The sequence below is a fragment of the Aulonocara sp. 'chitande type north' Nkhata Bay genome, linkage group LG4, assembly GCF_057382095.1.
Source record: "Aulonocara sp. 'chitande type north' Nkhata Bay isolate Kocher_YH1m ecotype deep benthic linkage group LG4, A_spYH_male_GT1.1, whole genome shotgun sequence".
Taxonomy (NCBI): Eukaryota; Metazoa; Chordata; class Actinopteri; order Cichliformes; family Cichlidae; genus Aulonocara; species Aulonocara sp. 'chitande type north' Nkhata Bay.
Genome location: NC_141347.1, coordinates 21,619,508 through 21,647,339, shown reverse-complemented (window position 1 = coordinate 21,647,339; position 27,832 = coordinate 21,619,508). Strand labels below are relative to the sequence as shown.

The 27,832-nt window shown below is 41.9% G+C and overlaps 3 protein-coding genes across 3 annotated transcripts; 1 reads left to right on the top strand and 2 right to left on the bottom strand.

The window, feature by feature from the left end:
• Window positions 1-1,190: 1,190 nt before the first annotated feature.
• Window positions 1,191-4,256, bottom strand: rnf151 (ring finger protein 151). The gene is made up of 4 exons (XM_086290608.1): window positions 3,953-4,256; window positions 3,278-3,447; window positions 3,090-3,186; window positions 1,191-2,675 (listed from the first exon to the last, which is right to left on the bottom strand). The coding sequence occupies exons 1-4, from the start codon at window positions 4,031-4,033 to the stop codon at window positions 2,208-2,210; spliced, it is 816 nt and encodes a 271-aa protein (XP_086146734.1). The 5' UTR covers window positions 4,034-4,256; the 3' UTR covers window positions 1,191-2,207.
• Window positions 4,257-4,467: 211 nt separating this feature from the next.
• Window positions 4,468-21,457, top strand: tbl3 (transducin beta like 3). Its single transcript, XM_086289099.1, has 23 exons — window positions 4,468-4,647; window positions 4,767-4,818; window positions 5,091-5,186; window positions 7,908-7,955; window positions 8,073-8,214; window positions 8,313-8,397; window positions 8,971-9,141; window positions 9,221-9,296; window positions 9,397-9,493; window positions 11,368-11,582; window positions 11,937-12,078; window positions 12,809-12,867; window positions 12,972-13,078; window positions 13,203-13,335; window positions 14,434-14,673; window positions 14,818-14,888; window positions 16,062-16,218; window positions 17,591-17,649; window positions 18,474-18,577; window positions 19,393-19,464; window positions 19,580-19,738; window positions 20,205-20,298; window positions 20,698-21,457. The coding sequence occupies exons 1-23, from the start codon at window positions 4,616-4,618 to the stop codon at window positions 21,068-21,070; spliced, it is 2,784 nt and encodes a 927-aa protein (XP_086145225.1). The 5' UTR covers window positions 4,468-4,615; the 3' UTR covers window positions 21,071-21,457.
• Window positions 21,458-22,176: 719 nt separating this feature from the next.
• noxo1a (NADPH oxidase organizer 1a) lies at window positions 22,177-25,449 on the bottom strand. The gene is made up of 8 exons (XM_086289097.1): window positions 25,335-25,449; window positions 25,152-25,232; window positions 24,989-25,061; window positions 24,702-24,885; window positions 24,297-24,487; window positions 24,117-24,224; window positions 23,872-23,989; window positions 22,177-23,347 (listed from the first exon to the last, which is right to left on the bottom strand). The coding sequence occupies exons 1-8, from the start codon at window positions 25,398-25,400 to the stop codon at window positions 22,582-22,584; spliced, it is 1,587 nt and encodes a 528-aa protein (XP_086145223.1). The 5' UTR covers window positions 25,401-25,449; the 3' UTR covers window positions 22,177-22,581.
• Window positions 25,450-27,832: the final 2,383 nt, after the last annotated feature.

Here is a 27,832-nt window from a genome sequence, read left to right as displayed (position 1 = left end):
CAGCAACATTTACATGCATGGGGTGGGAGACTCTGTCCGTCAGAGATGTTATTTTGGCCAGAGTCCTTCTGTCTCCTACCACCTGCACTGGGTCCAGAGTGCACCCCAGAACAGAGCTGGCCTTCCTAAAGAGTTTATCCAACCTCTTCCTCTCAGCTGTCGATAAACTGCTGCTCCAACATACCACACTGTAAAAATTGACGGATGCCACCACAGAGTCATAGAAAGTCTTTAAAAGCGCTACCTGAACTCCAAATGACCTCAGCCGCCTCAGCAGGTAGAGGCTGGTCTGACCCTTTCTGTACAGAGCATCAGTGTTGTGGCTCCAGTCCAGTTTATTATTCAGGTGAACAACCAGGTACCTACACGAGCCCACTATCTCAATGTCCACTCCCTGGATGTTCAAAGGTGTCAGTGTGGTGGGTCTGCGTCTCTGGAAGTCTACCACCAACTCCTTGGTTTTCCCAGCGTTGATCAGCAGGTGGTTCTGCTGACACCAGTCCTCAAAGTCCAGAGTCCACTGTCTGTACTCTGAGTCATCCTCACCTGTGATGAAGCCAACTATGGCAGAGTCGTCAGAGAACTTCTGTAGGTGGCAGCGTGGGGAGTTGATGGAGAAGTCTGCAGTGTAGAAGGTGAAGAGGAACGGTGCCAGCAAAGTTCCCTGTGGGGCCCCCGTACTGCAGACCAGCATATCAGAGACACAGCCCTGTGTCCTTACATATTGTGGGCGTTCTGTGAGGTAGTCCAGTCTCCACTGGGACATGTGTTGGTCCACTCCCGATAGCTCCAGCTTGTTCCTCAGAAGTCGTGGCTGGATGGTGTTGAAAGCACTGGAGAAATCAAAGAACATGATCCTCACAGTGCTTCCAGGCTTCTCCAGGTGAGCCAGAGCTCGGTGCAGGAGGTAGACCTGCACCGGGACTTATGTAGTCAAATTTAGAAATACAAGCCTGGCCTTAGTTCATCTGTGAGATTTCAATGAAATACCTTTATCAGTTGATCTATTTAAATAAGACCAGCACAGGTAATAATAACAATGTAAAAGCTTTATTTACAAAATAGGTTAAACAGGTTACATTGCAACCTGGCAAAAAACAAAACAAAAACACTAATCAGATGCCTACAGTACCATGAAAAGTATTTTCCTTCATTCCTATATTTCTCTCACTCTTTTTTTTCTTTTTTGATATTTGTCACGCTTACATGTTCCGGCTCATCAAACAAATTTTAACATTAATTTCTATATAAACAATAACCTGACCCAGGTTATCGTTTATATAACAATAGGTTATATAAACGCTATAACAATAACCATAACCCAAGTACGCTTAGGCTTCATTTCATGAAATAATGGCAAGACATTCAGGATTTTCCGGCAGAGAGCAGACTTCTTGGTTACATCAATTATAGCAAATCGTCCAGGTCCTGAAGCAGCAAAAGGGTCACAGACCATCATACTAACACCACCGTATTTGACGGTCAGTATGATCTTTTTATGAAATGCTGTGGTAGGCTCACGCCAGATGTATCAGGACACAAACCTTCCAAAAAGTTCAACTTTTTTCATTGACCTTAGCTGAAGCAAGTGGGGCCTGCAGTTCTTTAGATGTTGTTCTCGGTCCTTTTTATAACCTCTTGAATGAGTCGTCAATCATGTCTTGGAATTCACCACTGTTTTGAGTTTTCTCTGTTTGTCTAAAATGCTTCTCACCGTGGTTCACTGGAGTCCCAAAGCCTCAGACATGGCTTTGTAACCCTTTCCAGACTGATGGATGTTAGTGACTTTGTTTCTGTTCTTGCAGTTTTGTTTGTTTTTTTTAGATTAGAGCCTTTATTTGTGTGAATGCTGAAATTGACCTCAGCTTCACAAAAATGTGGTTAATCACAGTGAATTCATAAATTAACAAGAGAAGAATGACTTTTTCATACAGGTCAGGTAGGTTTGGCTTTTTTTTTTACCTCAGAAAATGAAATCATCATTTAAAAACTGCATTTTGTATTCACTCAGGTTATCTTTTTCTAATATTAAAAACGTGTTTGTTTATTGGAAACAAAATATGCAAAAACTATTAAAATCAGGAAGAGGGCAAATACTTTTTCACAGTACTGCATATACTCAAAAACACACACCTTCAAAGAATTAAACACATACTGAATTTATACACAGCAGTAGCTCAACCAGCACCAGCAACTAACTCCCTTCCTCAGCAGCTGCTGCTGCTACTTGGAGTCCCACTGGAGCTGCCACTACTCTCCCCAAGGTCCTCCTCTTCCACCTCATGCAGATCATCCATCACCTCCAGACTCTCACAGATAAGCCCTATCTGCCTTTTCATGTGGGCCATGGTGCTCTGCATCCTCCTCATCTTCCGCTGTAGGGCGGTGGCAATGGCCCTGTGATTCCTCTGCCTAGCTTCGTACTCCTGCCTCAACTGCTTGTAGCAGTTGTGTTGAGCCTGGGTTCGGTGGGAGAGTATCGTCCCACATCCCATGTGGCAAGGCTGGCGCCAGTGCTCACAGTGGTGCGCATGGGTCTCGAGGTCCCTGCGGAGGAGCTGTACCCTGCAGCCCTGGTAGGGGCAGGGGATTAGCTCATACAAACAGCTCATGCTGTGGCAGTACTGCTCTGAGAGGGGAAAGGTCTCTGCACAGCCGCGGATCTCATTCTTGCACTGTGAGACACACAGAAAAAATCATATAGTTAATAAAATGACTTGTGTTATAAATGTGTTATAAATCGGTCTGCAGGAATTGAGATAGAAGCTAATCCAAGCCATAGACGACTGAAAACAAAACAATTCTGATGCACAACCTAATCATTTCAGTCATTTATCAAGCAAAAATGTCAGCTTGGAATTATATTTTTTGCTTTCCTCCATCTCAAATAAGTCATCTTGGGCTCAGAGAATTTGTCTTGATGATGTCCTTATTATTAATAACTTAATAAAAACAGTCACAAATAAATATGTCCCATGAAGTGGTTCACACATGAAAATGCCAGGCAGCATCAGGCAAATACAAATGTATCCACTCTGTTCGGGCTCATAGAAAATCATGTAAAAATGTGTTCAAATTCCCTTTCCTACCTTGATCTTGAGGCGTCCAATAGATTTGCTTAGCTTGAACATGACAAAGATCAAGCTTGGGTTCACCGGCTTCCTGCAGCAGGGGCAGGTCTCCTGTCTGCAGAGGACAACTAGGAATGAGTCTCTGACCAAATAAAAAAGCCAGGTAAAACTTTTGTCCAAGGATACTGATAAGATACATTCAGTACCTTTTTAGCCACTGCAAGATGCATTTCTTGCAGAAAATGTGGTGGCACGCAGCTCTTACTGGACATCTGAGGACCCCTTGGCATATGGTGCAGATCAGATCATAGTCTGGAGTGTCCACAAACAGCTCCACATCATAACCCCCGCTCTGTGTTGACACCTCTGGGTCTGCCTAGATGTGGCCACAGTGTGTAGAAAAAACAGTATCTTATATTTCAGATATACCTGAGACTGAAAACCATGCATCTGTGACTGTCTATAACCTCTCCACAGTGTTCTCAAAATAAAAAAAAAGAGAGACAACAAAACAGAGCTGTTCTGGAAAGCCATATGACTGATCACATGATCACAAGTCTGCTCCCTTTCCAAAAATCTTTTTTTCTAACACACAAAACATTAAACAATGACAAAAAAAGATCTGAAATTGTCCTCAATGGTATTTTTACTTTGTTAAAGTACAACATATAATAAAAATGCCACAATACTCATGTATTAGTATACAATTCAAATACCAAGCAAATAATAGAGTTGATTCTGGCTATATACACAATCTGTTTTTGACCTACTGAGCATCAGTCCATAAATCTGAGATTCTAAATCTAGATTAAAATACAAAAAATCATACAAATAAATAAATATAAAACACACTCCAAAACAAAAAGCTGCCCTCTACTCACCATGGCAAGCTCCTGTTTTATTTTTCTCAGCGTGTTTCCATAACCCGGGGGGCTGGTTTTACTGCATATCGATCCTCTCATATGTCACATAAGTAACACACACCCGCGTTATCAATACAACACGCGTGAACATTCCTGACTAAACAACGAAGGAGGGACCGCGTGTGTGCGCGCGCGCTCGACAGATGAAAACAGTGGGCTAAACTGTAGAATCGAAGCCATAATGGGAGAGCGTCGTTTCCCTGCTGTTCTAGCACCAAACTCATGGTTCACACGGCTGCTATTGTTGTGATACTCAGGAACTACATTATAAATAAATAAATAAATAAATAAATAAATAAATAAATAAATAAATAAATAAATAAATAAACTATAAGCATATAGATCTGATTATTTTCCCTTGCTTTATATAAAGTTTACTGTCAAAATTAAAAGTTTAAAAACCACCAGTTTGGTGTTTGTGCGTTCATTTGTTGACAACAGAAGTCTGACCAATCACCGCGACGTGCGCTCAGATGACGTGCAACGTGTGCGACCCTGCCGTCAACATGCGGGATGGATGGCGGTGTTGACTGTAGCCAACGTGTGACATGAGAAATAAGTAGTATACGCCGCCTGTACTCTCTACATCACTTCTTTTTTGGGCCATTTCTCACGGGCAAGATGGCAAATACCAACCTTCAGTTCAAAACCAAGTGAGTTTTACTTTCTGCACGTGTGAGCTGGAGATCATGTAGCAAGCTAACACGAGCTAGGCTAAGGTGTTATATGAAGTTGTTGAATCCACTGTTGCCGTTTTCTTGTTCCTTTACAGTTATGCTGTTTCCAGCAAGATCGAGCCATTTTACAAAGGGGGGAAAGTGCAGGTGGGTGCTCGGCTTTGATGTGTGTGTGTGTGTGTGTGTGTGTGTCTCTGTGTGTGAAGCTTCTATTTAGACACTTTTGTAACAATGCGCTGGTATAAAGTTGAGCGAATTGCACAAGGTATACAGGAAGTGCAGCAAAATCAAGAAAGTCCTGACTTTGTTTCTTGATAATCATGACAAACAGATGTTTTCAGAGTCTCACACATCTGTTTTAAGTCTGTATGACAATAACCAAGATTACCTTAAATCTGACCTCTCCCCTTTTTTTCCAGATCAGCAAAGATGAGAAATACATCTTTTGCACCTGTGGCTCTCGAGTCAATGTTTTGGAGATCAGCACTGGGAAGATCATTCACTGTGTTGAGCATGTGAGTTCAGCATCTAACATCAGGGGTGGGCAGTTTATTTTTACCAGAGGGCCACATGAGAACCTGTGTCTCTTGTGGAGGGCTGCGCCAAAAAAGTTGAACTGACTTCAGCTTGGCATTTCTTTCATTTTGTATAAACTGCTCCCAGTAAAAGTAGATGTTACAACGGGGCAATAATGATGAGAATTAGGTTAACTAAAAGCACAGACATTTTTTCACTGTTTATTCAACATCCCCATAGGGCTGCTCAATTAATCGAATTTTAATCACGATTACGATCTGGGCTTTCAACGATCATTAAAAATGACTGAGCCGATTATTAGCCCCTCCCTCATTTATCCGCGACACCTTAAAGGCCGGTCCGTGAAAATATTGTCGGGCATAAACCGGTCCGTGGCTCAAAAAAGGTTGGAGACCGCTGATTAATTTCCGAATTAATTTCCGAATTTCCCAGAGGAACCCACCCGAGGGATTAATAAAGTTCTATCTTATCTTATCTCTTATCTTATTAAGAGGACCCGAGGGAAGCTTGGAAAGCTAAGCAGAAGTTATTTGGAGAGTGACTGCCGTTGGTTGAAAAGAGTTTAAAAAAAAAAAACTTCAGTGGTGTTGCACACTATTTTATATTATTTTTTTAAAGTCATTGTTAACCCTTTAAAGCCGGTCAGAGCAGCATGCTCCGTTTTGCGTAACTATTGTTAAATCCCTGTAGAACCTGAACCGTGTAAGCTAGCGCAATAATTTGTTTTGCATATGAAACTGGAGGAGTTGTACTTACATCTGATGCCATCAGCTTGTCCTCGGTCACGGTTTCGTTCCACATATAGCTTTGCAAAAATTGCATAAAAAGCGCTTGCAGGAACAAAAACATAATATTCCAGAAACACGCTTTGCCGTTCCTATCAGCTGTTGGTAACACTTCCCACAGTAAAATGATGCACATGCTGTTTTCTTTGCAAATTTGCATCATAGGATTGTTTTTTGTTTTTCCTGCAGTATATAAAAATTGCTGTATCTCCAAAATAAAACTATGAAGACACTCAAAATAAATTTCCTGTTGTTGTAAACTATTTTTTGCAACTTTATTGTATTTAAAGTTTTGAGGGATAAACCTCTTAAATTTCTCCAAGTAGAAATATATGTAAACAAAACAAAAGCGATTTTCAATTTTTTTTGTAGTTTATTGCACTTTTTTGCAATTTATGTAATTACTATGGACTTAATGCATACATATTATTAAAATATGGGCTATAACAGTTGTATTGATGTATAGCAACTTGAAATGCTCCCACAAATGGCACTACAGCATGTAAAAAAATAATATAAGCTCTGGTGGACTTGGTTCTATAGTAGGTCTTAAAGGGTTAAATAAATATCGTCAAATAATCGTGATCTCAATTTCAGTGAAAATAATCGTGATTATCATTTTTGCCATAATCGAGCAGCCCTACATCCCCAGAGATGGCTGTGAACAAAATGTGCATGTTTGTTCAACATTTAAAAGACTTTAAACTTGCAGCTGTAGTTTAATAACTTCATCTGCATTTGTTGATTTCTTGTTGAGTGATGGAAATCTAGTTCTGTTTTGGACTTGAACAAGTGCATTACAGTCAAGTTCTGTGTCCAAGGTTGAAATGTGAAGAGCAGCAGACAGGTGATCTCAGCAGACAGAACATCATCTGGATTTGTTAAACTTCCATCATTCAGAGTTTTTGTTCACAGTGTGATTCAGCTCTTTTGCTTTGGGGAAGTTAACTATTTTAGTTATATCTACAACATGGTTAATTTGTAGCTGTGACTTATACAACACCTCCTGGTGTCTGATTCAGTGGGAAAATACCAATTTCAGTCACTCTTTTCCTTCACCTGTCATTGTTCCTGTCACATTTAGATAGCCATCGGTTGTAATGCCTGCCAGTTTGTCCCATGGCAGAAACACCCTATGTGTGCAGTTACCTCCATGAAGAAATCACTCCCTGTCTTAGTGCCTTGCTGCTCTGTAATATACAAAGAAGACTAACCAGGTTGTGTCGCAGACATCCCAGCTCTCGATCAGAGCCAAAGAGATAAAGTCCAAATTGTCCGCTTACCTTTTTAACCGAAAAATTAAGATTTTCCTCAGTGTCCTCAATCCCTCTTGTTACAGTTTACCTCTCCAGGTAAACTGTAACAAGAGGGATCTCAAATGCTTCTTTTTATCTCAGCGCATATTAGCACAGCAGTGCACCAAACACTCTTTCATAAACTCCCAGTCAGAGAATGAGATACTGTGTTTTGGGGGTTTTTTGTTTTGTTTTTTTTGCGATTTTGTGAGAAACCACAAAGCGGATCCTCATTGCTCCATCCCTGCTGGACGTGTAAAACATCTCATAAACCTTCATAAACATCTGCTCTAGTATGTTTACAGTGAATCTGCATTCTCATGCACATCTAACAATTGAAAAATCTCTAGTTTCATCTTGGAAAGAGATCCAAATTGCTTTGGGGTTACATCATGAAGGGCATCTAGCCCAAATGATCTGCCAAATTAAACAGCACTGCCTGCTGTGATGAGCCTTTGTCTCACAGAAACCTTGACTACTGCATCTTTACTGTCTTTATATCAACAACCTCATTCTAACTATTGCCATTGGTGATTTATCAGTCTTCTTTCTTTTTGTGAATAAAATGTACTTCCATGTTTCCTGTCTGAATATTTTGTTGTTGTTTTTTCTCCGGTAGGATGATCAAGAGGACATCACGTCATTTGCTCTCAGCTGTGATGATGAGGTACAGAAATGCCTGAGTCACTTCTCATTAGATCAGTCACATTTGTGTTTTCAGTATTTTCAGCTGTCACCCTGTACAACAGGACTCAGTTGGTCTTTGCTTCGTGTCTCTCCACAGATGCTGGTAACAGCCAGCCGGGCGCTGCTGCTTAAGCAGTGGGATTGGAGGCAGGCTAACTGCACTCGGTCCTGGAGGGCTATTCACACTGTTCCCGTAGCTAGTATGACCTTTGACTCCACCTCTACTCTCCTAGCCACAGGTCAGCTACCACATGATTTATTAAAAAGAAAAGCTTCTCCCTGATATCTGCTGTGTGTGTGTGTGTGTATATATGTATTTCTATTTATTTACCTGCAGGTGGCTGTGATGGCACAATAAAACTTTGGGATGTGGTGAAGCAGTATTGCACTCATAACCTGAAAGGGTCATCTGGTGTTGTACAGTAAGTCTCAGGCTCTCATCTTAAAATGATGTATATTCGTATATCATACCATTTTTCTGCTGCTTATCTGGGTCTGGGCTGCAGGGGCAGGAAACTAAACAGGTACAAAGGCGCTTCCAAGCCAGCATGTCCTGGGTCTGTCTCAGGGCCTCCTTCTTCCCAGTGGGACATGCCCAGGACATGCTGGAGAGATGACATTTCTCATCTGGATTGGAAATGCCATCCTGATCAGTTGCCCAAACCACCTCAACTGGCTTTTATACTCAGTGCACTCTTTTACACAGCAGATTGGTACAGTGTCTGTGATGGACACTATTGCCGCACCAGTCCATCTGTCAGTCTTCCACTCAGCTCTTCCTTCTCTCATGAACTGGACTCACAATTATTTTAATGTGATAACTTAAAAGAGGCAATGTGGAAGTTTCAAATTGATACCAATGGGTTTATCTACCAGGAGGTTGAGAGGTAGCACTGGTGGCTGCCAGTATTTTTTACAAATGCTCATATGTAGCAGGATTTAACAATAATATGAAGAAACTAGAAACAAAGGAAATATTTTGTGTCTTTGTGCAGTTTGGTCCAGTTCCACCCAAATACCGACCTGCTGCAGCTTTTCTCCTCCTCTTTGGACTGTGGCATCCGGATATGGGACCTGCGCTCCAGCCAGTGTGTGTGTGTCCTGCAGAGCCACTACAGTGCTGTGACATCTCTCAGCTTCAGTCCCGATGGTAACGCCATGGTCAGGTACTGTGATATTTTAAATCAACCTCAGACTCCTTTTTGTTTGTGTAGCGCTGTGTGTTAAAGTCCTGTGCTCTTTCAGTTCTGGCAGAGACAAGATCTGCACAGTTTGGGACCTGAAAACTCGCAAAGCCAAGAGAACTGTTCCAGTCTATGAGGTAAGCTCGTCAATTTAGATTCATTTTAACTTAAATACATTTTGTGCTCTTCATTTGGGGAGAAAACTGGAGCTTTATTTGTGTGTATGTGATCTTACAGGCTGTGGAGGGTGTTGTAATTCTTCCTGGAAGTACAGACTTGGCTGAGATCAGAGTAAAGAGCAAGGACTTGCATTTCATCACAGCTGGAAGCAAAGGTCTGGCTGCTAAATACCGTATTTTCACGACCATAAGGCGCACTGTGCTAAAAGGCGCAGTCTCAGTTATGTGTGCCCTTACTGTATTTAACACACACATAAGGCGCACTGGACCATAGGGCGCATACAAGTACCGTATGCGTATTTAAAAATAAAGCGGGAGCAAACCTGAATTCGGTACCTTACTCACATTTCTATTGCCGGTAATCGTCATCATCAACAACACACAAGCATGCAAGTGTGCATATTTAAAAATAAAGCAGGAGCAAAACAAAGTTTGGTACTCACATTTTTATCATCAATCAAACCCATGGAAGTCCTCATCCTCTGTGTCTGGATTGAACAGCTGCGCTAAATCTCCATCAAACATGCCAGGTTCACTTTCTTCACCGTCAGAGTCACTTTCCGTGCCGTGCGGCTCCTCGGAAATGATGCCGGCTTTTGCGAAAGCTCGAACAACAGTGCCAGCAGACATGTTAGCCCAAGCATCTACAATCCATTGGCAAATTGTGGCGTAACTCGCCCGGCACTGCCTTCCACTCTTAGTGAAACTGTGGTCTCCACCGGTCATCCATCGCTCCCAGGCCGCTCGCAGCCTTACTTTGAACGGGCGGTTCACACCGATGTCCAGCGGTTGGAGTTCCTTTGTCAGGCCTCCCGGAATGACAGCAAGCTCACAGTTCATTTGTTTCACTTGTTTTTTCACATCGGCTGTGAGATGGGCACGCATAGAGTCACAGATTAAGAGCGATGGTGATGCGTGGAAAAAAACCACCTGGTCTCCTTACATACACCTCCCTCAGCCAGTCTTTCATCATTTCCTCATCCATCCAGCCCTTTTCATTTGCCTTAATGATGATTTCTGCTGGAAACTTCTCTTTAGGCAAAGTCTTTCGCTTAAAAATCACCATAGGCGGCAGTTTCTGTCCATTAGCATGGCAGCCAAGCACAACAGTAAAAGAAGACTTTTCATACCCCGTTGTGCGTATCGCTACCGTGCTGGTCCCCTTCTTCTCCACAGTGTGACTCACCGGGATGTCAAAAGTGAGCGGGACCTCGTCCATGTTAGTGATGTGGCTGGGCTGGATGTTTTTGTCGCCGATGTGTTTGCTGCAGTACGAGCGGAAGATGGCCAGCTTTTCCTTATAATCCGCTGGAAGTTGCTGCGCTACCGTAGTCCTGGTCCGGATGGAAAAATGGCACCGTTTCATAAAACGAAAGCACCAAGACGGACCTCCTTGGAAATGTTCAATGTTCATCTCTTCAGCTAGTGAAACTGCTTTTAGCCGAATGGTGACCGTCGAAACGCTTCTCCCGCTCGCTCTTTGCTCGATGATCCACCGCTCGAGTCTTTCCTCCAACTCGAGCCACCTCGCCTTATGTCCGCGGAAACTCAGCTGCGTTTTCTTGACCTGCCGGAGCTTGTTTTCCAGCTTCCTCCATTTGCGAACCATCGATTCGTTAATCTTAAATTCTCTCGCCGCTGCTCGATTTCCATGTTCCTCCGCGTAGCTGATGGCCTTCAGTTTAAACTGTGCTTCGTAAGCGTGTCTCTTTGCCATTTTCAGGGTTGTTAAAACAACGATGTTCCACATAATGCACATACCTGTCCTTTTATACAGGTATGTGCGATTGTCCCGGTATATACGATCAACGCCCACACTTCACCCTTTAACGTTCTCATGGTGTTCTCTACTACGTCCTCCTTACAACACATAGGGCGCACCGCGCTATAGGGCGCGCCGCACTTTTTGAAGAAAATCTAAGACTTTTAAGTGCGCCTTATGGTCGTGAAAATACGGTACCTCAAATATTTATATAAATGTCCTTTATCTCCTCTGTGTCACTCATCTTCTCTCCTTTCTTTCTCCTAGGTGTATTAAGGGTGTGGGAGGCCAGCACGGCACGTTGTGTCTACACGCAGACCCTTCCCTCCACCCTCCCCTCTGCCTCTGAGGAGGATGAGAACGACAACCCCCGCAGTCTGACATACCTGTTTCACCTGCCCGCCTCAGCTAGACTGGCCACAGTCACTGCAGAGCACAACATACTGCTGTATCAGCTGCCTGCTCTCACCACACAGCAGCAAGTGGGTACTGGGGTCACGTCTTAGTGGACTGCTTAGGTCCAATACTTACATGACATCACACTACAGCTTCAAACATCTGTTAGTTGTTTCTTTTTCTTACTTTTACATACACATTAAAAATAAATCATTTTTTATGGAATTGTTTGTTTCCCTGGTACACAGAAAGAGAGAAGTAAAAAAAAATCTTACAAAAATAATAAAATATATCATCACCAGCTATGTAATTGTTATTTTAAACATTGGTATCATCTCAGAAGGTTCACTATGTTTCTATTTTTTGCTGTTCTGTGTATCTGCGTATTAGAATTAACGGTCACTCTCTCCTCGGTTGCTCTATTCACCCTCCCGCTTCAGTTTGTGGGCTACAGTGACGAGGTGCTGGACGTGAAGTTTCTGGGAAAAGGTGACAGTCACATCGTGGTGGCCACCAACAGCTGCCAGCTGAAGGTTTTTGAGCTGCTCACCAACAGCTGCCAGATCCTCTATGGACACACAGGTGAGTCGCCAGCAGAGGGCAGTGTGTGTGTATGCTTACATGTGGAAACACCTACAGTATGTGTGTTCATGTACAGCAAACTACAGTCCAGAGACATGCATGTCAGTTTAAATGGGGTTTCTAAATTGGCTGTAGGTTTGATTGTGAGTGTGCAGCTGTCGGTCTCTGTGTTGAGCCTTTGATTGGCTGATGACCTGCTTAGGATGCAGCCTGTGATAGGCTGCAGCAACCACATGGAATTAGAGAAGCACTAAAGCAGGGATGTCAAACTCATTTTACATGATGGGCCACATATAGCCCACAATGAGTGGGCCTGAGTAGTGAAACGGCTCTTTCTCTCAATGTAAATTAAGTTTAACTAAACATTTAATTCCTGAGATATCTTATTATAGGATAAATAATTGTAATTTCAACTGTAGGACTCAGTTATGTTTAACATCTCTGCCATATGCCAACAAGTCATCATAGTTATTTGTAGGGGATGTAACTGCAACAGACTTACAATGTACGTAATGTAGTATAGCACAAAATCTAATAATAAAAAGAAAGTAAAAGTCTAAGGACAGCTGTTTTTAAAGTAAGGTTGGAAGAACAGAAATGAAGTTCCTGCCAAGTTTTTGCGCAAGAATTCAGAGGTGACACAATGTGGTTGTCTCAGCTTTGGGACTTGCTGAGCAGGTTGGTAGATTTTTATCTCTGCTTATTTTTTTTATCTGCTTATCTTTTTCAGATACGGTCCTCACACTGGATGTGTTCAAAAAAGGATCTCTCTTTGCAAGTTGTGCAAAGGTACGGTTAAAAGAAAGAACGAAGAATTATATATTATATGTGACCAAAAGCTGCTATCCCCCCTTTATTAGGTCAGCAGTAACATTTGTATATTGCATCTGTAGGACAGGTCAGTGCGTGTGTGGCATATGGACAGTGACAGTGGTCAGGTGCGATGTGTGGCCCAGGGCTCCGGCCACACCAACGCTGTGGGCTCCATCTCCTGCTCCAGGTAACACTCTGCCTGCAAGCCGTCTAATAAGCTGGTTTTCTTTACACACGTGACAACACAGATACAAATTGAAGGGGGAAATGACTGTATGTGCATCTGCCCTTGTCTTTGTGCTTGTGCCTAGGATGAAGGCATCATTCGTTGCGACTGGTAGTCAGGACTGTACCGTGAAGGTGTGGGATCTACCTGCAGACTGCTCTGCAGAAGGAGGCATCCATCAGCTAACTGCCCGCGCCACAGAGAAAGCACATGATAAGGTACAAGGCAGAACGTTCTGGTCACAGTCCAAGAAGATCTTGTCCATTTTGTCCAGCACATTAAAGTTGCAGGACAGGTTCACGGTCACCGTGTAGCTGCCATCTTGGGAACAGCTTAGGTCTAAATAAATTAAGGAGAGAGTCATAATCAGTGGTCTCTAGGATATAAAAACCACATGTAAAGAATCACCAGTCAAATCTGATTTATAAAAAAATGCTTGAAGGGTTTGCTGACTGCCCAAAATAAAATTTCATTTGTCTGGTTCCCTGAGAAGTACAATTTAACTTTAGTCACTCAACATTTTGACTTGGTCAATTACTGTGACTTATAACAAGCATTCATAGTTGCAGGAAGCCAAGAAAACATGAGTAAAGACTGGCCATCTCTCTGTATTAGACTAATGGGTAAATATGTCTTATTTACCCACTTACCCACTCATCCCTTGAATTCTTTTTGTTTAAAGGCTTCACTGTGGCATCTTCATATTCTGCAAAACACCTGACTCAGGAAGGTTAGAGGAGCCATATGACTGCGAGTCAGTAACTGTTATTTAAATATAATTTAAAACAAGAAGAATTTAGATTATGATGCTTCTTTTTTAAATAACTCCACAGATGTTGTGTATAATAAGACACACAGATGTGTGAGTCAGCCACCAGTTATGTAAACAGCTTTAAGCTAGTTGGCCTCTTCTGATAAGGAAATGCAGAAAAATCTGATCGTGGATCTGATTTCCAGGACGATGCTGGAAAGTAATCTTTCCTGCTACACCTGCCCTCATCTTACTTGGCAGCATAATAGAGCAATTAAAAGTCAGTTAATAGTGTGCTATGCGTATTTCTTTATACCAGGTTAAACCGAAGTAGGATATTGGTTACTCAAGAGTAAGGTGGAACTGCAGGCAGTGTGGCAACAGGAGTGGAGATCATGAATTTCTTTGGAAACTTTATCACATTAGTTGATCCCAATTCAGTTATTACTTCAGTCTTTTAAAAAAAAATACATGTACTCATTCAAACCTTCATTTATAGGAAGCGCATCAGTTTTGTTAAAACGTCTGGTCCTTTTCTCCTCTACCTTCCACGTCATGTCTCCAGGATGTAAACAGTGTTGCCGTATCACCCAATGACAAGCTGCTGGCTTCAGGTTCCCAGGATCGCACAGCCAAGCTGTGGTCCTTGACGGGGGAGGGAACAGTGAGCCTGCTGGGGGTGTTTCGGGGCCACCGTCGTGGCGTCTGGGCCGTTTGCTTCTCTCCTGTGGACCAAGTGCTGGCCACCACCTCTGCAGACGGCACAGCCAAGCTGTGGAGCCTGCAAGACTTCAGCTGCCTCAAGGTGGGACATTTACTGTCCACGTGTCAGAATCACAGCAGTCTTATGGTGTTGCATAAAAGTAATCATGTTCAGACATTAGTGAGGTCTAATTTGTAGCTATATTGCTTCATTGTTTCTCCCCCTGTTCTTACTACTTTTTTAAAGACATTTGAGGGCCACGATGCATCGGTTCTTAAGGTCATCTTTGTGAGCCGAGGCACTCAGCTGCTCACCAGGTAAACGCACCGAACACGAAACCAAATACACGCCCACGCTGCGGATCGATGTGAATGCCCAATCCAGACTTTAAAAATCATGGCTTTGTTTCTCATCTTATTTCAGATATGAATCTGTCGTAGTTTGCAAAGCTTCCTCATTTATAGTAAGACAATGAAACAAACCCTGTAATTTAAAACCAAAGCTGAAAGGTCAAGAGGCTTGTCTGTGTCTCAGTGAGAAATATCTTTCAGAGGTTTGGTGTTTATAGATGGCAGAGATTGAGAAAATTATGGGAACCATTAATTGTATCTTTGTTTCCATCTTTATTGTTCCCTGTTGTTTGCAAGAGTACAAGAAATCAGAATAGAGTACAGGTACACTGACCTAATGAATAATTCAAGCATAAAACGACACCTAACTCATAATTATATCCAATAGATAATAGAGAACCAATATAATACCACGTTTAAAAAAAAAAAAAAAAAAAGAAAAGTGCTTTTGCACCAACAAGTTTATTTCCAAAGTGCTATGAGCTAAAAAAGTTGCTGTGATTTGCAGTGAGTCCTTAAAAAAGTGAGGAAATAAGTGGAGGACAGAAGAATCTATCTACAGCAGGTTTGCAGTATCTGAAAGTCAGGTCGATGAGGGGAGGGAAAAATTCAGCAAATATGGGAGACGGGATCTGTGAGATGCACTGGCCTTTCTGTTGATCCAACTACTGTTCACTGAAGTCTCATCAGAAATGGTCAGTGGAAGGGTAGAGTGTCAAGAAGCTGTTTTTAAGGAAGGGAAATGGGGAGAAAATGACAACGTATGCCAAATTACACAAGAACTGGACTGTAAATCAGTAACATCAGGTCTGGTGGGTTCGCTCACATGTTTTGGGTCATATTGATTATTAAAAAAAAATCTAGCTTGTCTCTTAAATCTTGGTCATACTATGTTTCATAAAGGAGGATCACATATTATAAATACATTGGTGAATGACTTGTAATCAACAAATCATTAGACAGTGGTTTCACAGTCAGACGTATCCTGATCCGTGGTCTGATTGTGGCAACAGCGGATATGCTCATTTCAAGGCTTCAAAGCATGACTGTGGAAACCCAACAAATGACATAATGGTAGCTATGTCAGTTTTTCACGCTGTGTCTGGTTTCCACACAGTAATTAATAATTGTTTTCCATAGTGGCTCCGATGGTTTAGTGAAGCTGTGGACCATCAAGACCAATGAGTGTGTGAAGACACTGGATGCCCACCAGGACAAAGTGTGGGGTCTCCACGCCAGTCGCAAGGATGACAAGATGGTTACTGGCTCAGCAGACTCTAACATCACCGTGTGGTCGGTAAGTAGCATTCGGCTGCTAGCCTCCAGCTGGATAGGGAATAAGAAGGGAAGGTAACTTTGGCCTTAAACACTTAGCAGTCAGTCTTCTAAACAAATACTGACCACCAAAATGAAGAGTTTCACTTGTTTTTCCATTAGTGTTGCTATTTTCTCTATGACTTAACCTAAAAACTGCGTCACAATTATACAATGGATTTCATGGTGTAATCCACAAAGTTAAATAAAGATTGAAATGGACAATGAGAGGAAGTTTTAACTTGAAGAATTGTTTTGGGGTTTTTTAACAGTTAATAAATACTTTCCATGTTCAGCAGGCACTTAACTTCACTCCTTGGTTGTTTTTTTTAATCACCATTTGCACAAAGTGATCAGTCAGGTAGGGCTGCACGATTTTGCATAAAATGAGAATCACGACGATTTTTTGGCTTAAAATTGAGATCACGATTCTCTCACGATTTTCTTTTCCAATATAAACATTTATTGCACTTATTAACTGCACATCAACTTCGTAACAGTTGAGACTGAACATAAAAACAATAAATAAACATAAAAACAATAAATGTCTCACGTTTTGTTGTTGCTGCAAAACGTTGTACTGCTTGAAATTCCGTCTCCACTGTTGCTCGACGCTGCGTGTATAGAGCAGGTAGTGCAACAATAGAAAAATAGTTGCGGGACGGCACTGTGTAGCGTTTGTCTAGGGTGTTGATCATTTTCCTAAATCCCTCGTTTTGCACAGTGTTGATGGGAGCCATATCTTTGGTCAGGTGATAAGTGATAGCCTCCGTAATTTCTTTGTGCCTGCGGAAGTCCGACGTGTATAGGGAAGCGCTGTATAAGGTTCCCGTTATTGATGTTTGGGTGGTTGACCGGGACGGATTTTCTCCTGTCACTTTCTCGTCATCCCTGACGTGTTCTCCGTTGTTTTTTCCCTGCTAATTTTAGCGTCACACGGCACAGCTTCTGTATCACGTGGTATAAGGCTCCGCCCTTGTCATTTGTTGAGCAGGAAGAGTGAGCGCTTGTTTTCATGCAGATTACATCCCGGATCAAAATGCGGTACAATCGTCGTCGTCTTTTTTTCTTTTTTTTCTTTTTTATTAAATCGTTGTCATTTGGAAATGAGATCGCACATAAGTATGAATCGAGATCGCGATTTTCTAACGATTAATCGTGCAGCCCTACAGTCAGGTAGCTGTGTTGTTGTGACAGTAGGGAGTTTACCTTCTGAAGTATCCCTTAAGAGGGATTCAGTGCACATCTTATCTAGGTGGTAATGTTTGCTTTTTTAAAATTTATTTTCCCTTTCTGTGTTTTAAAAAAAATGTGTGTTCAGTAGATCTACAGTTTTCTCTGTTGTGCACATCTAGGATGTGACTGAAATAGAGCTGGCAGAGGAGCAGGCGAAACAGGAAGATCAGATACTCAAGTAAGTTGCACACGACAGCAAGAAGAGGGATTTACTATCGTAGAACAGGCACACCTGCACCATCCATCCTCCTCTCCACTCCGTCTGCAGGGGTGGACACACTCTTTGTTTTGCTTTTAGGCGTGTGGAAAGGATCACTCAACATCACTCAGACATGATCTGCTTTTGTTTTTCCATCTGTTTTGACATCCTGCCTGTCAGCAAGTCCCTCAGATGGTTTTTGTGATTTGCTTGGCTGTGGAGGTTCGCAGGTCAAAGCTGTCAGTAAAGTATGAGTGTGGGAGTGCGTGCTTTGCTGTTCTGATAAGCACAAAAAACTTTAGGTTTGCAGTATGTGAAACAATAAAGAATTTATTTCTGTATTAAATGTTAATTTGCACTTTTAAAGAGTACATTTCAGCTCCATGTTTTTATTCTTGCTAAAGTAGCTTTGCATGATTCCCACAAATTCCGGCCCACAGTTCATCAACTATCTGAAACAATCATTTTTAACTATATTTTCTTTCTTTATTACGTTTTACAGCGTTCCCTATTGATACAGACTGCCCACCCTCATTTCCATTCATATTACTCCAAAGTAATTGACAGAAAAATAAATAAATGACAGGAAAGTTTCTATGTTTCCACCATTAGTGAGTCCACGGTAAATGGATAGTCTGTGCAATGAGCTATAATAACTTTTTCTGTTATGATGGGGAAAAAGAGGCCTACAGGCTGTCAGTAAGTGATCATGATACAAATTCCCTGCAGTATGTACAGGTGTGTGCGTGTGTGTTTGTGTCTCTGCCTACGAACCCACACCTGTATGTTTGTTGTGTCTGAAGGCAGCAAGAGCTGTCCAATCTGCTCCACGGGAAGAAATATCTGAAGGCCTTGGGTCTCGCCATCTCACTGGACCAGCCTCACACCGTGCTCACTGTTATCAAAGGTACCGACTCTGTCACACGGATCTATCACACTTTGGTCTTTAGTGTCTGACTTTGATTAGCTGTGTGCATGTAAAGTCCAAATTAGATGCTCATCTACGCCTGTCCTTTAGCTTTTCACCTGTGGTTACCTGGAATGTTGTTATTTTTCTTCTGTACGGCTGCTTTGTTTTAAACGTTGAGTCACTCGAGCACTGACACATGCAGCTCTGGCAAACAGTGGGTCTGTGAACATATAATAACACACACCTCGTTTCTGCGCTCACTCTCTTTTGTTCAGTGACATGTAGTTAAAACTGCAGTGACATATTGTTAATCTGAAGCTGTAACGTCTCAGTATTTTGGATTTGCTGCACTACTTATTTGTGTTAGTACAAAGCAATTTCATCGAAATGGAAGAAAATGTCCTGTTTTGTAACAGCAATGCTCATTTTTCGCACCATGTTTGATTGGCTTCCACAGAAGGAGTTTTTTGGTTTGTTTGGTAGTTTAATCCTTCCACTGTTTATAGTATAATTTGAACACACCAGGATAGTTGGACAAAAATAAAATGGTTCATAGTTGGTGTTTCACAGTTTGCTTTGGAGGTGTCTTCATGTCACTGGCTGCAAGTTTGTTTTTTTGAGAAATCATGACATTCAGATGGCACCAGACAAAACTGTGCCATTGCCAAGAACAGCCGTAAGTGAGACAAACATTGAGCTATCGACACAGCTGAATGGATGGACTCTGGAGAGAGTTTGCTGAGTCCATGTGTCAGACCCTATATGAACAGACTGTCTGCTGACTCTGACTAGTTGTCCCATGTTGCTTCCAGCGATCCGTGAAGGAGAGAATAGCTCCGAGCTGTTGGAAAAGACGCTGCTGAAGCTTCGACAGGATCAAAAAGGTAGCCTGTTAAAAAGAGAATGACTGTGTTTTTACACAATACCAATACCTGTCATTTCAGACAGTGATACAGAAGTTTCCTTATTTCTTTCTTCTGTTTTCTTGGATCCACTCAGAGTCACTTCTCCGCTATTGTGTGGTGTGGAACACCAACGCCAGGAACTGCCTGAATGCCCAGGCTGTCCTACAGGTGCTCCTCACACACCTGCCCCCCGAAGAGCTGCTGCAGTACCAGGGAGCCCGATCACACCTTGAGGGCCTCATTCCATACACAGGTTAGGAGGGGGAACGAGTGCTTTGACGAACAGAGACCAAAACTGCATCAGACAAAAAAGAAGAAAAAGCTTTTACTCTGATTATTTACTCAAAGTGGCCACAGATTGATCTAAACTTTAGAAACACTCAGAAACGTACAAATAAGTGTCTCATATACGGAATAGAACACTAGAGTTAAAGGAATGAAAACTGAAAGTGTGACCCTTTCCTTGTAGCGTTCTGTGAAAATTAGGTGTGTGCAATGTTATGTAAAGAGTTCAGACTGCAGGGGTTTGATTGTAGTATGTGGTTAATTAGAGAAACTGGATAGACAATAGAAAAAAGGATGTTTTGGTCTTTATGCCATGTTTATTAAACATGATATACATGAGTACAATCAATTTTCCTACATGGAAAAAATAACTGTTGTAAATTAACAGACTTTTTACTTTCTTTTTTTTTTATTTATGGTCATTTTCCCCACAGAGAGACACATGCAGAGGATTGGGCGTCTGCTGCAGGCCTCCATGTTCTTGAACTACATGTGGCAGAAAATGAGAGTGGCCGGAGCGCCGTCCAGGTGAGACTCTGCTCTGAACGCTTTGACAAATCACCGCGCTGAATGTTGACTGAATCCCGGTGTTTCCGAAACAACACTGGCACCTTTCTAATATTGACTCTCGTGCTGCTTGTTTGTGGTTTCAAAGCAAATTGTTATATTAAAGGAAAATTTCACCACAAAATCAGATTTAAGTTTGTGTTTGTTTTGTTTTCCAATCTAATTAGAATGAAGAACCGCTGACATGAATGAGGTGTCAACTTTTAACAGCATATTTGACCGTTTGGCTCTCCAAATGTAGTGCAGGAGCAGCCTTAAACCAAAGCTGGAAACATGCTATGTGTAATTAGCTATGTGAGGTTATTAAATGAAAATATTTTTAGTTTGTCAGCCTAATTTATGCTGTTATATCTTCTCCAGTACGGGCCAAGATGAAGACATGGATACGACACCTCTGGCACAGGCTCAGCCTTTCTTTGTGATCGACAAGGAGAAAAAGAGCGGCAGCGACGAGAGACGAGACGAAGGCAACGACAGCGACGGTGAACAAGACGAAGATCCAGATTCCTGTGTTGAAGATGAAGAGGAGCTCGAGGATGTCAGTGCCACCAACAAAGCCTCCACCGACAACGGGCGAGTGGAAAACGGAGCAAGCCACAAAACTAACGGCAAGCACCACTCTGAGAGCGAGGAGAGCTCTGAAGAGGAAGACCAGGAGGAGGAAACGACAGTTAAAAAGACAAAAGGTCTCCCGGTTTCTTCGGCTCAACAGTGCCAGACTTTTGCCAGCTGACAGGAATCAGTTTGGAAACAATAGGTTTTCTTATCTCAGATTATTGGCAGCTGGAGACAGTTCAGATGTGAAATGATAACATTTGTTAGGACGGCTTCTCTACAGACTTTAAGTCATGTGCCAAAGCATCAGCTCCTCCATGCAGATTTTAATGACCCTGACTTCTTCAGACAAAAAAGAGGAAAAGGGGACGCGCAGGAGGAGGAAACCTGGACCATCTTCACACTCACCACATGCCATTGTGTTGTTCTGCAGTAGTGCAATGTCCTGATCTACCAGCTCAACTAAATGAACACACTTTTATGTAACCCAGACAGCAGTTTCCTCATATAACCGTGGAGTATTTTGTCTTCTCTGAAAATGTTAATAAAATAAACAATGTTTGATTTAAAAGGAGTCACATTTTTATTAAAATAAAATAGCTACAAAGGGAGTAAATTAAATTTGAACCCATGGCATTCACTTGATGCACAGGCGTAGAAAAAAGTGTGTCAATTCACCCATTGACACACATTCATACAAATGTGTGTCAATAGGTGAATGAGGCATGTTTTATAAAGTGCCTAAAATGCACAAGAACCAGACCATCTGCTATGTGAGTGAGCGCCAGCACGAGTTGTGGTTTCCTGGCAGGCTTTAGATAAGGACTGCAGTTCTTGAGGATTCATGCTCAGCATGGAAAACGGCTGAAAAATGTCCTTTAGTTTAGATACAGCTTTATCTTCCTGGTTCATCCAGGTTTTTGCAGCACAGGCCCCTGAAAGTGTAAAACAAGCTGAAGGTATGAAAGCAAAAGCAGGATGTCTAAAGGTGTATTATTAGTTCCATTATGGGAAATGTCAGTATTGAATAAACCAGCTCAACTAGAGTTTTAACCCTAGTTGACTCTTGGAATCAAGAAGTAAACCTATCATGCTTTTAAATGACAGGTGAAGCCGGCGCTCTTGGAGGAAACCCAAGCAAGGGCGAGATTGTCCTCTAAGCCTCTGATTTTATGACATTCAAAACCGAACTGCAACATTTTCCTTCTAACTTCATGTGTTTGAAACAAGGTTTAGATGTGAAACATGCCAAAACAAACAGGTTGAGTTCCCCAAAATGCTTTTATTTGCTCTCAGCTACTCAGTAACACGAGTGCACCCAGATCAGATAATGAAGTGTGTGTTTGTTGACTATCCGCACGCACAGGCGGCGGGATAGGCTGCGAAGGTTTTTCAACAGGAATTTAAACAACTTCCACACACTGGTATGCAGACAAACATTTACTTTTCCTGCAGTCAAAATGAGCAGAAGAGCCATCGTTTGTGGAATCTACACAGACTATATGCATATAAGGCACAACACAAGGCTTCCAGTATGGAAAATAAAACGAGGCATGTTAAATGATCGATTGGTCAAAGTGGTGATGATACAGGAGCCATCACATATTCATCTAATCATCTAAAACAAAAGAACAGTTGTTCTTCTGTACTTTTATCACTTCAACAGTGACAAAAATAAAGCTTTACTTTTCAAACAGGAACTTTATCGGCTGATGATCTCAGCTTGGGTGACAGAGCACCTTTTGCTGCATTCTTGCGGGTGACAGAAGTACACCGGGAGAGGATCTCCTGGGCGCCCGGTCTGGGTGGCACCTTGGGTATTTTGGGTGATTTGTAGAGCGTGGGATCAGAGACACTCGAGATCAGCCTCCCCCCTGGGCCGCTCGTTGGGCTGAGGGTGTTGCTCGTCCCCGGTGGAGGCGTGCGGCTGAGACGCAGCCATTCATCATTGGCAGTGGGGCTCAGGTTCAGGGACGAGTTAAAGCTGGAGTCGTCACTGAAGCTGAAGTCGGTGCTGTCGCTCATAAAGCTATCCTCACTATCCTCCGTCTGACTCCTGGAGAGGACGCGTTCTTCGTCCTCTCCATCCATCTTCACCGTGATCACGGGCGGAGGAGGGTGAGAGGGAGAGGTGGGTGAAGTGGAGATATCGGTAGCAGCACTGGTACTGTTTGCAGCAGGCTGTGCATGAGGTTGTTCAGACAAAACCTCAAGAGACACAGACCTCTGCCTACTCTCCGGCAGGATCAGGAGAGGTGACGAAGACCTTACGGGGGGATGTTGCAGCAGGCTTCCTTGGGAGAGGCTCAGTTGGGAGTGCTGTTCCAGATTCGAGGATGGAACGAGAAGGGAAGTGTGGCGGCGCTGATCCAGGTGATGGGAAGTGTTATGAATATGAGGGTAGCGGTGGGGCTGCAGTATCATGGTGGGAATGTAACCCATTTTCCCACTGGATCTGTTAGATGACAAGAATGAAGAAATCAAAGTAATTTAAAATTGGAAATCATGCATCGTTCTTTTATTTCCACATACATGGCTACATAACAAGTGTCAGGCCTTTTGTGAAACTTTAAGCCATGACAACCGATGTTATGAAAGAAATCCAGTTAAATCAGGCTGCGCTATGGTACAAAATTCTTCTATTTATTCTTTTTTAAATTCGGAAGAGATTTAAATTTCTTTTTCAAAGGAAATTACCATGAAAACATAATCGGTCATTAACTGTCTGTGCTTAAAATAGATTATTCATCTCATTTGAGTTGCCTCTGCTGATTGGTTGACAGGGCAGTGACACTCACTGAGCCTGTCTTTTCTTTTATCAGCTGTTCATCGTTGCGTACTAATGTTCATGCGACCCAACCTGTGTTTCTGGCTTTTTGGCAGTCACAGAGAAAGATCTGGGTGGCTGCAACTCTCATGGCTTGCAAGAATCTGTAACAAAATAACTTGAAATAAAAGTTTCAGCCCAGGCTAGAATACCTGACGAGCCACCAGCCATTTTCAGACTTCTGCAGGACTTCCACCACAGCACCTATGGTTACGGTCACCTCGTCAGTTTTGGTGGCCTTGTAGCTCTTGACTGCAGTGTAGAGTGCTCCTGGAGAGAGAATGAAGGATTAGACATAATGCTTTGCAATATGAATGATATTCACTGAATAAGGAAATACATAATGAGAGTGCAATGTCGTGAGAAAGGGTACAAGAAAAACTGTAGCTATGTGTACCTTTTTCAGGAATCTCCTCATGATCTTCATTATCATCATTTGTCCTCTCCAGATAGGGTGCAGGAAACCAGGCCATCCGCCTGTCTTCAGTCTCCACCAGCCACCATCCTGAATCACCAGAAACATGCATTTTACTGCTCACATTGAGTTATCCGTGTTAACTGAAAGCTGTCGGCTCACCTCCTTTGTCTTTGATGACCACATCGAGTTTGTCACCCTTGGCTACTTTCAAAGGTTTGTTCTTGGAGTCTTTGGTGTCATACGGGGCGACACACGTGTATGCTTCTGTGATAAACGGCTGGGTCACTTCACCGGCGTTTGCGTGAAGTCCTTCGCTTCTGAGTTCATCCTCCGGGGGCATGATGATGATGCTGAGGAGGAAGAGCAACACAGACGTGCACAATGTCAGAGTCATGCATTCATCTTGCATTATACATATTTATTTATGTACTCGTGCACTCAGAAGATTGAACCTGCAGATACAAGATTTTGCAAATGTTACGGTCCCTAAATTAGATCTGTGTGGGTAACTTTAACTAAAAGCTATTATAAAACATTTATTGTGTAATAAATGTTTAGCCGTACCCGTTTTTGGCAAAGTCCGGCTGCAGGTCCTGGTCTTTAGGGTTCAAGAACTGGATGAGCTCTGCAGACTGAGTCACTCGCTGGTCACAGGACAGGACTGCATTGCAATATTTCTGCAAATATTTCAGGCGCACCAGTGACTTGGTTGGGGCTTTCCCTCGACTTTTTTGCTTCACCCTCCCCTCTGAAATCCCAGAGAACGATTTTAGTTACAATCCCATCGGTCTGTAAGTGAACCATGCGATTCTTGTAAAGCAGCAAGTGTGGTCTACATGACCCGAACATACCTCGAAATCTGGGGACAATTCTGTCAGATTTTCTCAGCTTGTTTGCAGGTGGGAATGCTTTCTTCAGTTGTTTCTGTGAGAAATAATTTGAGTAACAAAACAAAAGTTACCTGGATATGTGCAACTTGGAAAAAACAAAAGAAAGAAGGTGTTTTATACTCACGTGCATTTTCATGAATTCTCGAAAACGTCTGTAAATCACAACACTGCTCTCGTCGGACCAAAGCACAGAAGTCTTGTAAAACTGGAAAAGAAAAGGCAGCTTTTCTCAGGAGAGGCACGCATTTTATTTAATAAAAATACCCACACATAGAACCAGGAAAGTGAAAAATCCTTTGCTGCTTACTTTGGTCTTTTCCTTCTGCAGTACTCCAACTAGATGGATGCTTATGGGATACTGCTTAGCCTCCATAATGACAGCACAGATGGGTGCTTGGGAGCTGCAGTCAAACTAGCTCAGCCTTTTCCAGGTATGTGACTGAAGCAGTGAGGCTCTGCAGGTGAATTTATGCTTCCTCCACCGGAGCAGGTGTGGCTCTGGTTTACGTAGGCAACCAGAGGGGGAAAATCTGCAGTTGTGTACATGCTGGAAATTCTTGCAAATTAGCTTTGGTGCATATCACACAAAATATATTTTCACAAAAAAGTTGAATTTATATTGATATTTATATAAAACTGCAGTTTTTGTTTTTTTTAGTGTTCATTTTTGAAAAAAGAACAGAATTTACTCCTGATTTTCTCTCTCTTTCTTTCTTTGTTACACACACACACACACACACACACACACACACACACACACACACACACACACACACACACACACACACACAGTTGTATTTCCATGACAGTGATTTACATTCATTTCCTGGAGACTTTGTCTAATCCAAATGTAAAGCTTAATGTTAATTTTGTTTGATAATATGTTGTGTGATGTTTCGTTCTGTGTAGCACTTTTCTTTTACAAGAAGAAAAAAAGTAGAATAAATTAAACACAGAAATGATCAAAAATATTTTTTATATATTAGAGGATCAATTTGCATGATCATGAAGATAATGAAGTAGCACAAATGACACATGTGGTGTAATGAAAAGAACAACTAGTGTTTGTAATGGTAGCGTTGCTAGTTTATTTTATTAATTTACAAAAATACCTGACAATATAGAGCACCACTTCTTTTAAATCCATACAGCTTTGATTCTGATATATAAATATGGATTTATTATGCACGCCTATGAAAGTGTTTTTTTTTTTTGTGTGAGTAATTATTGGATTTCCTGCTGTTGGTCTAAAACCAAAGACCATAAAGTATTGCTGCAAACAACTACTCATAACTAATTTCTTAAGAAAGAAACCACCATTGTTAAAGCCAGATGAGGAAGTTAGTGGCATCTCTTTCCTTCTGTGGGCCGTAAATATTTCTTCCTGTCTTCTGAGGAATTTTGATCTGTGGCACGTAGGCCAACGTGGTGACAATTTTTGTTTTCTTTCTAGACTTTTATGTTCTTTGACTGTCATCAGCAGCCTGCGGATAACCCCCAAAGCAAAAATATTCATTTAGTCTCTGCCCATTTCATTCGGTTAAATGTTGTTTAAAAAAAATTAAATAAAAGCTGAAGCAGCTCAACATAGATATATTTTATTTTCTCTTAGCATTTAACACTAAAGGAAGATCAAACCAGTGAAATGTTTAACAATGCAAAACTCTTTTATTTGACCAAGTCTTGATAAATAGCTTTCTCATGGTCACTGTGATACAGAGTTAGCATTAGTGACTACTTCCTCATTCAATTCAGGCTGAAACAGAGGTGAGACTCAAACAATGGCTAACTTTGACTTTTCAGCACTTCCAGCATGTTAGAGGGACTACAAAGTGGGACTATTGCCCAAACAGCTAAACAACAGTATTGATATCGGCTGAGATGGGGCCCGTTCTTCGTACCTCGCTAAGTAGGTTAGCCGGATTAGATTGTTGACGATTTCGCGTGATCCTGGATCGTTCGGTTCCCCGAAGCTCATCCGGGACTTGCTGTCATAGCAACAGAGCCGTAAGCGTAAACCTGCTCGGGAGCAGGTTTACTTTATGTAAACAGGATTAGATCGCGGCCACGCAGGTATGTCCGCTTCATTTATACGAAAGCAACAGCGATAAATAAATAACATCAATGTAACTGAAGATAATGCAGCACTTGATCCTTTTATTGATGTCACACAGATACATACAGGTCATTTCCTAAAAAAGGGAAATGTACTATTAACATTCTATTACATGTATGTGATTATTACAGATGTAATTCATATTTCAGAGTAGTAATTGTAAATTACTTCGTGTAATCAAGATGAGAGACCACGGCTATAAAAGCCAAGGTGGATTTGGGAAGCCTGTCGCAGCCATGTCCTGTCCGTTTACGCGAGCAACCCATTGAGGAAGGTGCAAGATTGATAAGGAGAGTCCTCAGAATTCAGCATATATTGCGGGACAGACAGGATCCTTTAGCTCAGCGCGACAGTGTGCTCATTGAGAGATATCGATTTTCCCGTGAGGATATTATTTACTTAACCAACTTGTTGACGAGGGGGTGCAGGACCACCACCTGTCTTTTTTTGCTCTGCCCTTTTCTTGGTTGCTGTTATAAACAAACAAACAGATTATTTCAGGGTCTCTTTCCAAGAGACGAAAAGCAATATAAGTGATAAATATTACCATTCTATAGAATATTCTTATATTTCACTTTTACTTGTTCCCATGTTCTAGTGGGTCCTGTTGTGGCTCTAATGTGAAAGAGGATATAATATAACAATATAATATAATGTAATATAATATTGGATAATATAGTGTGATATGA

Bases quoted from the DNA above. Each gene is read 5' to 3' on its own strand.
- tbl3 (XM_086289099.1), top strand. From the start codon at position 4,616: ATGGCAAATACCAACCTTCAGTTCAAAACCAA. The intron at 7,956-8,072 runs GTACAGAAATGC...GTCTCTCCACAG, and splicing joins CTCTCAGCTGTGATGATGAG to ATGCTGGTAACAGCCAGCCG. The intron at 9,494-11,367 runs GTCTGGCTGCTA...TCTTTCTCCTAG, and splicing joins CATCACAGCTGGAAGCAAAG to GTGTATTAAGGGTGTGGGAG.
- noxo1a (XM_086289097.1), bottom strand. From the start codon at position 25,400: ATGGAGGCTAAGCAGTATCCCATAAGCATCCATCTAGTTGGAGTACTG. The intron at 25,233-25,334 runs GTAAGCAGCAAA...TTTCTTTTCCAG, and splicing joins TGCAGAAGGAAAAGACCAAA to TTTTACAAGACTTCTGTGCT. The intron at 23,990-24,116 runs GTACACATAGCT...TTCTCTCTCCAG, and splicing joins TGAGGAGATTCCTGAAAAAG to GAGCACTCTACACTGCAGTC.
- rnf151 (XM_086290608.1), bottom strand. From the start codon at position 4,033: ATGAGAGGATCGATATGCAGTAAAACCAGCCCCCCGGGTTATGGAAAC. The intron at 3,448-3,952 runs GTGAGTAGAGGG...GGCCACATCTAG, and splicing joins TAAAACAGGAGCTTGCCATG to GCAGACCCAGAGGTGTCAAC. The intron at 3,187-3,277 runs GTACTGAATGTA...TGTCCTCTGCAG, and splicing joins ATCTTGCAGTGGCTAAAAAG to ACAGGAGACCTGCCCCTGCT.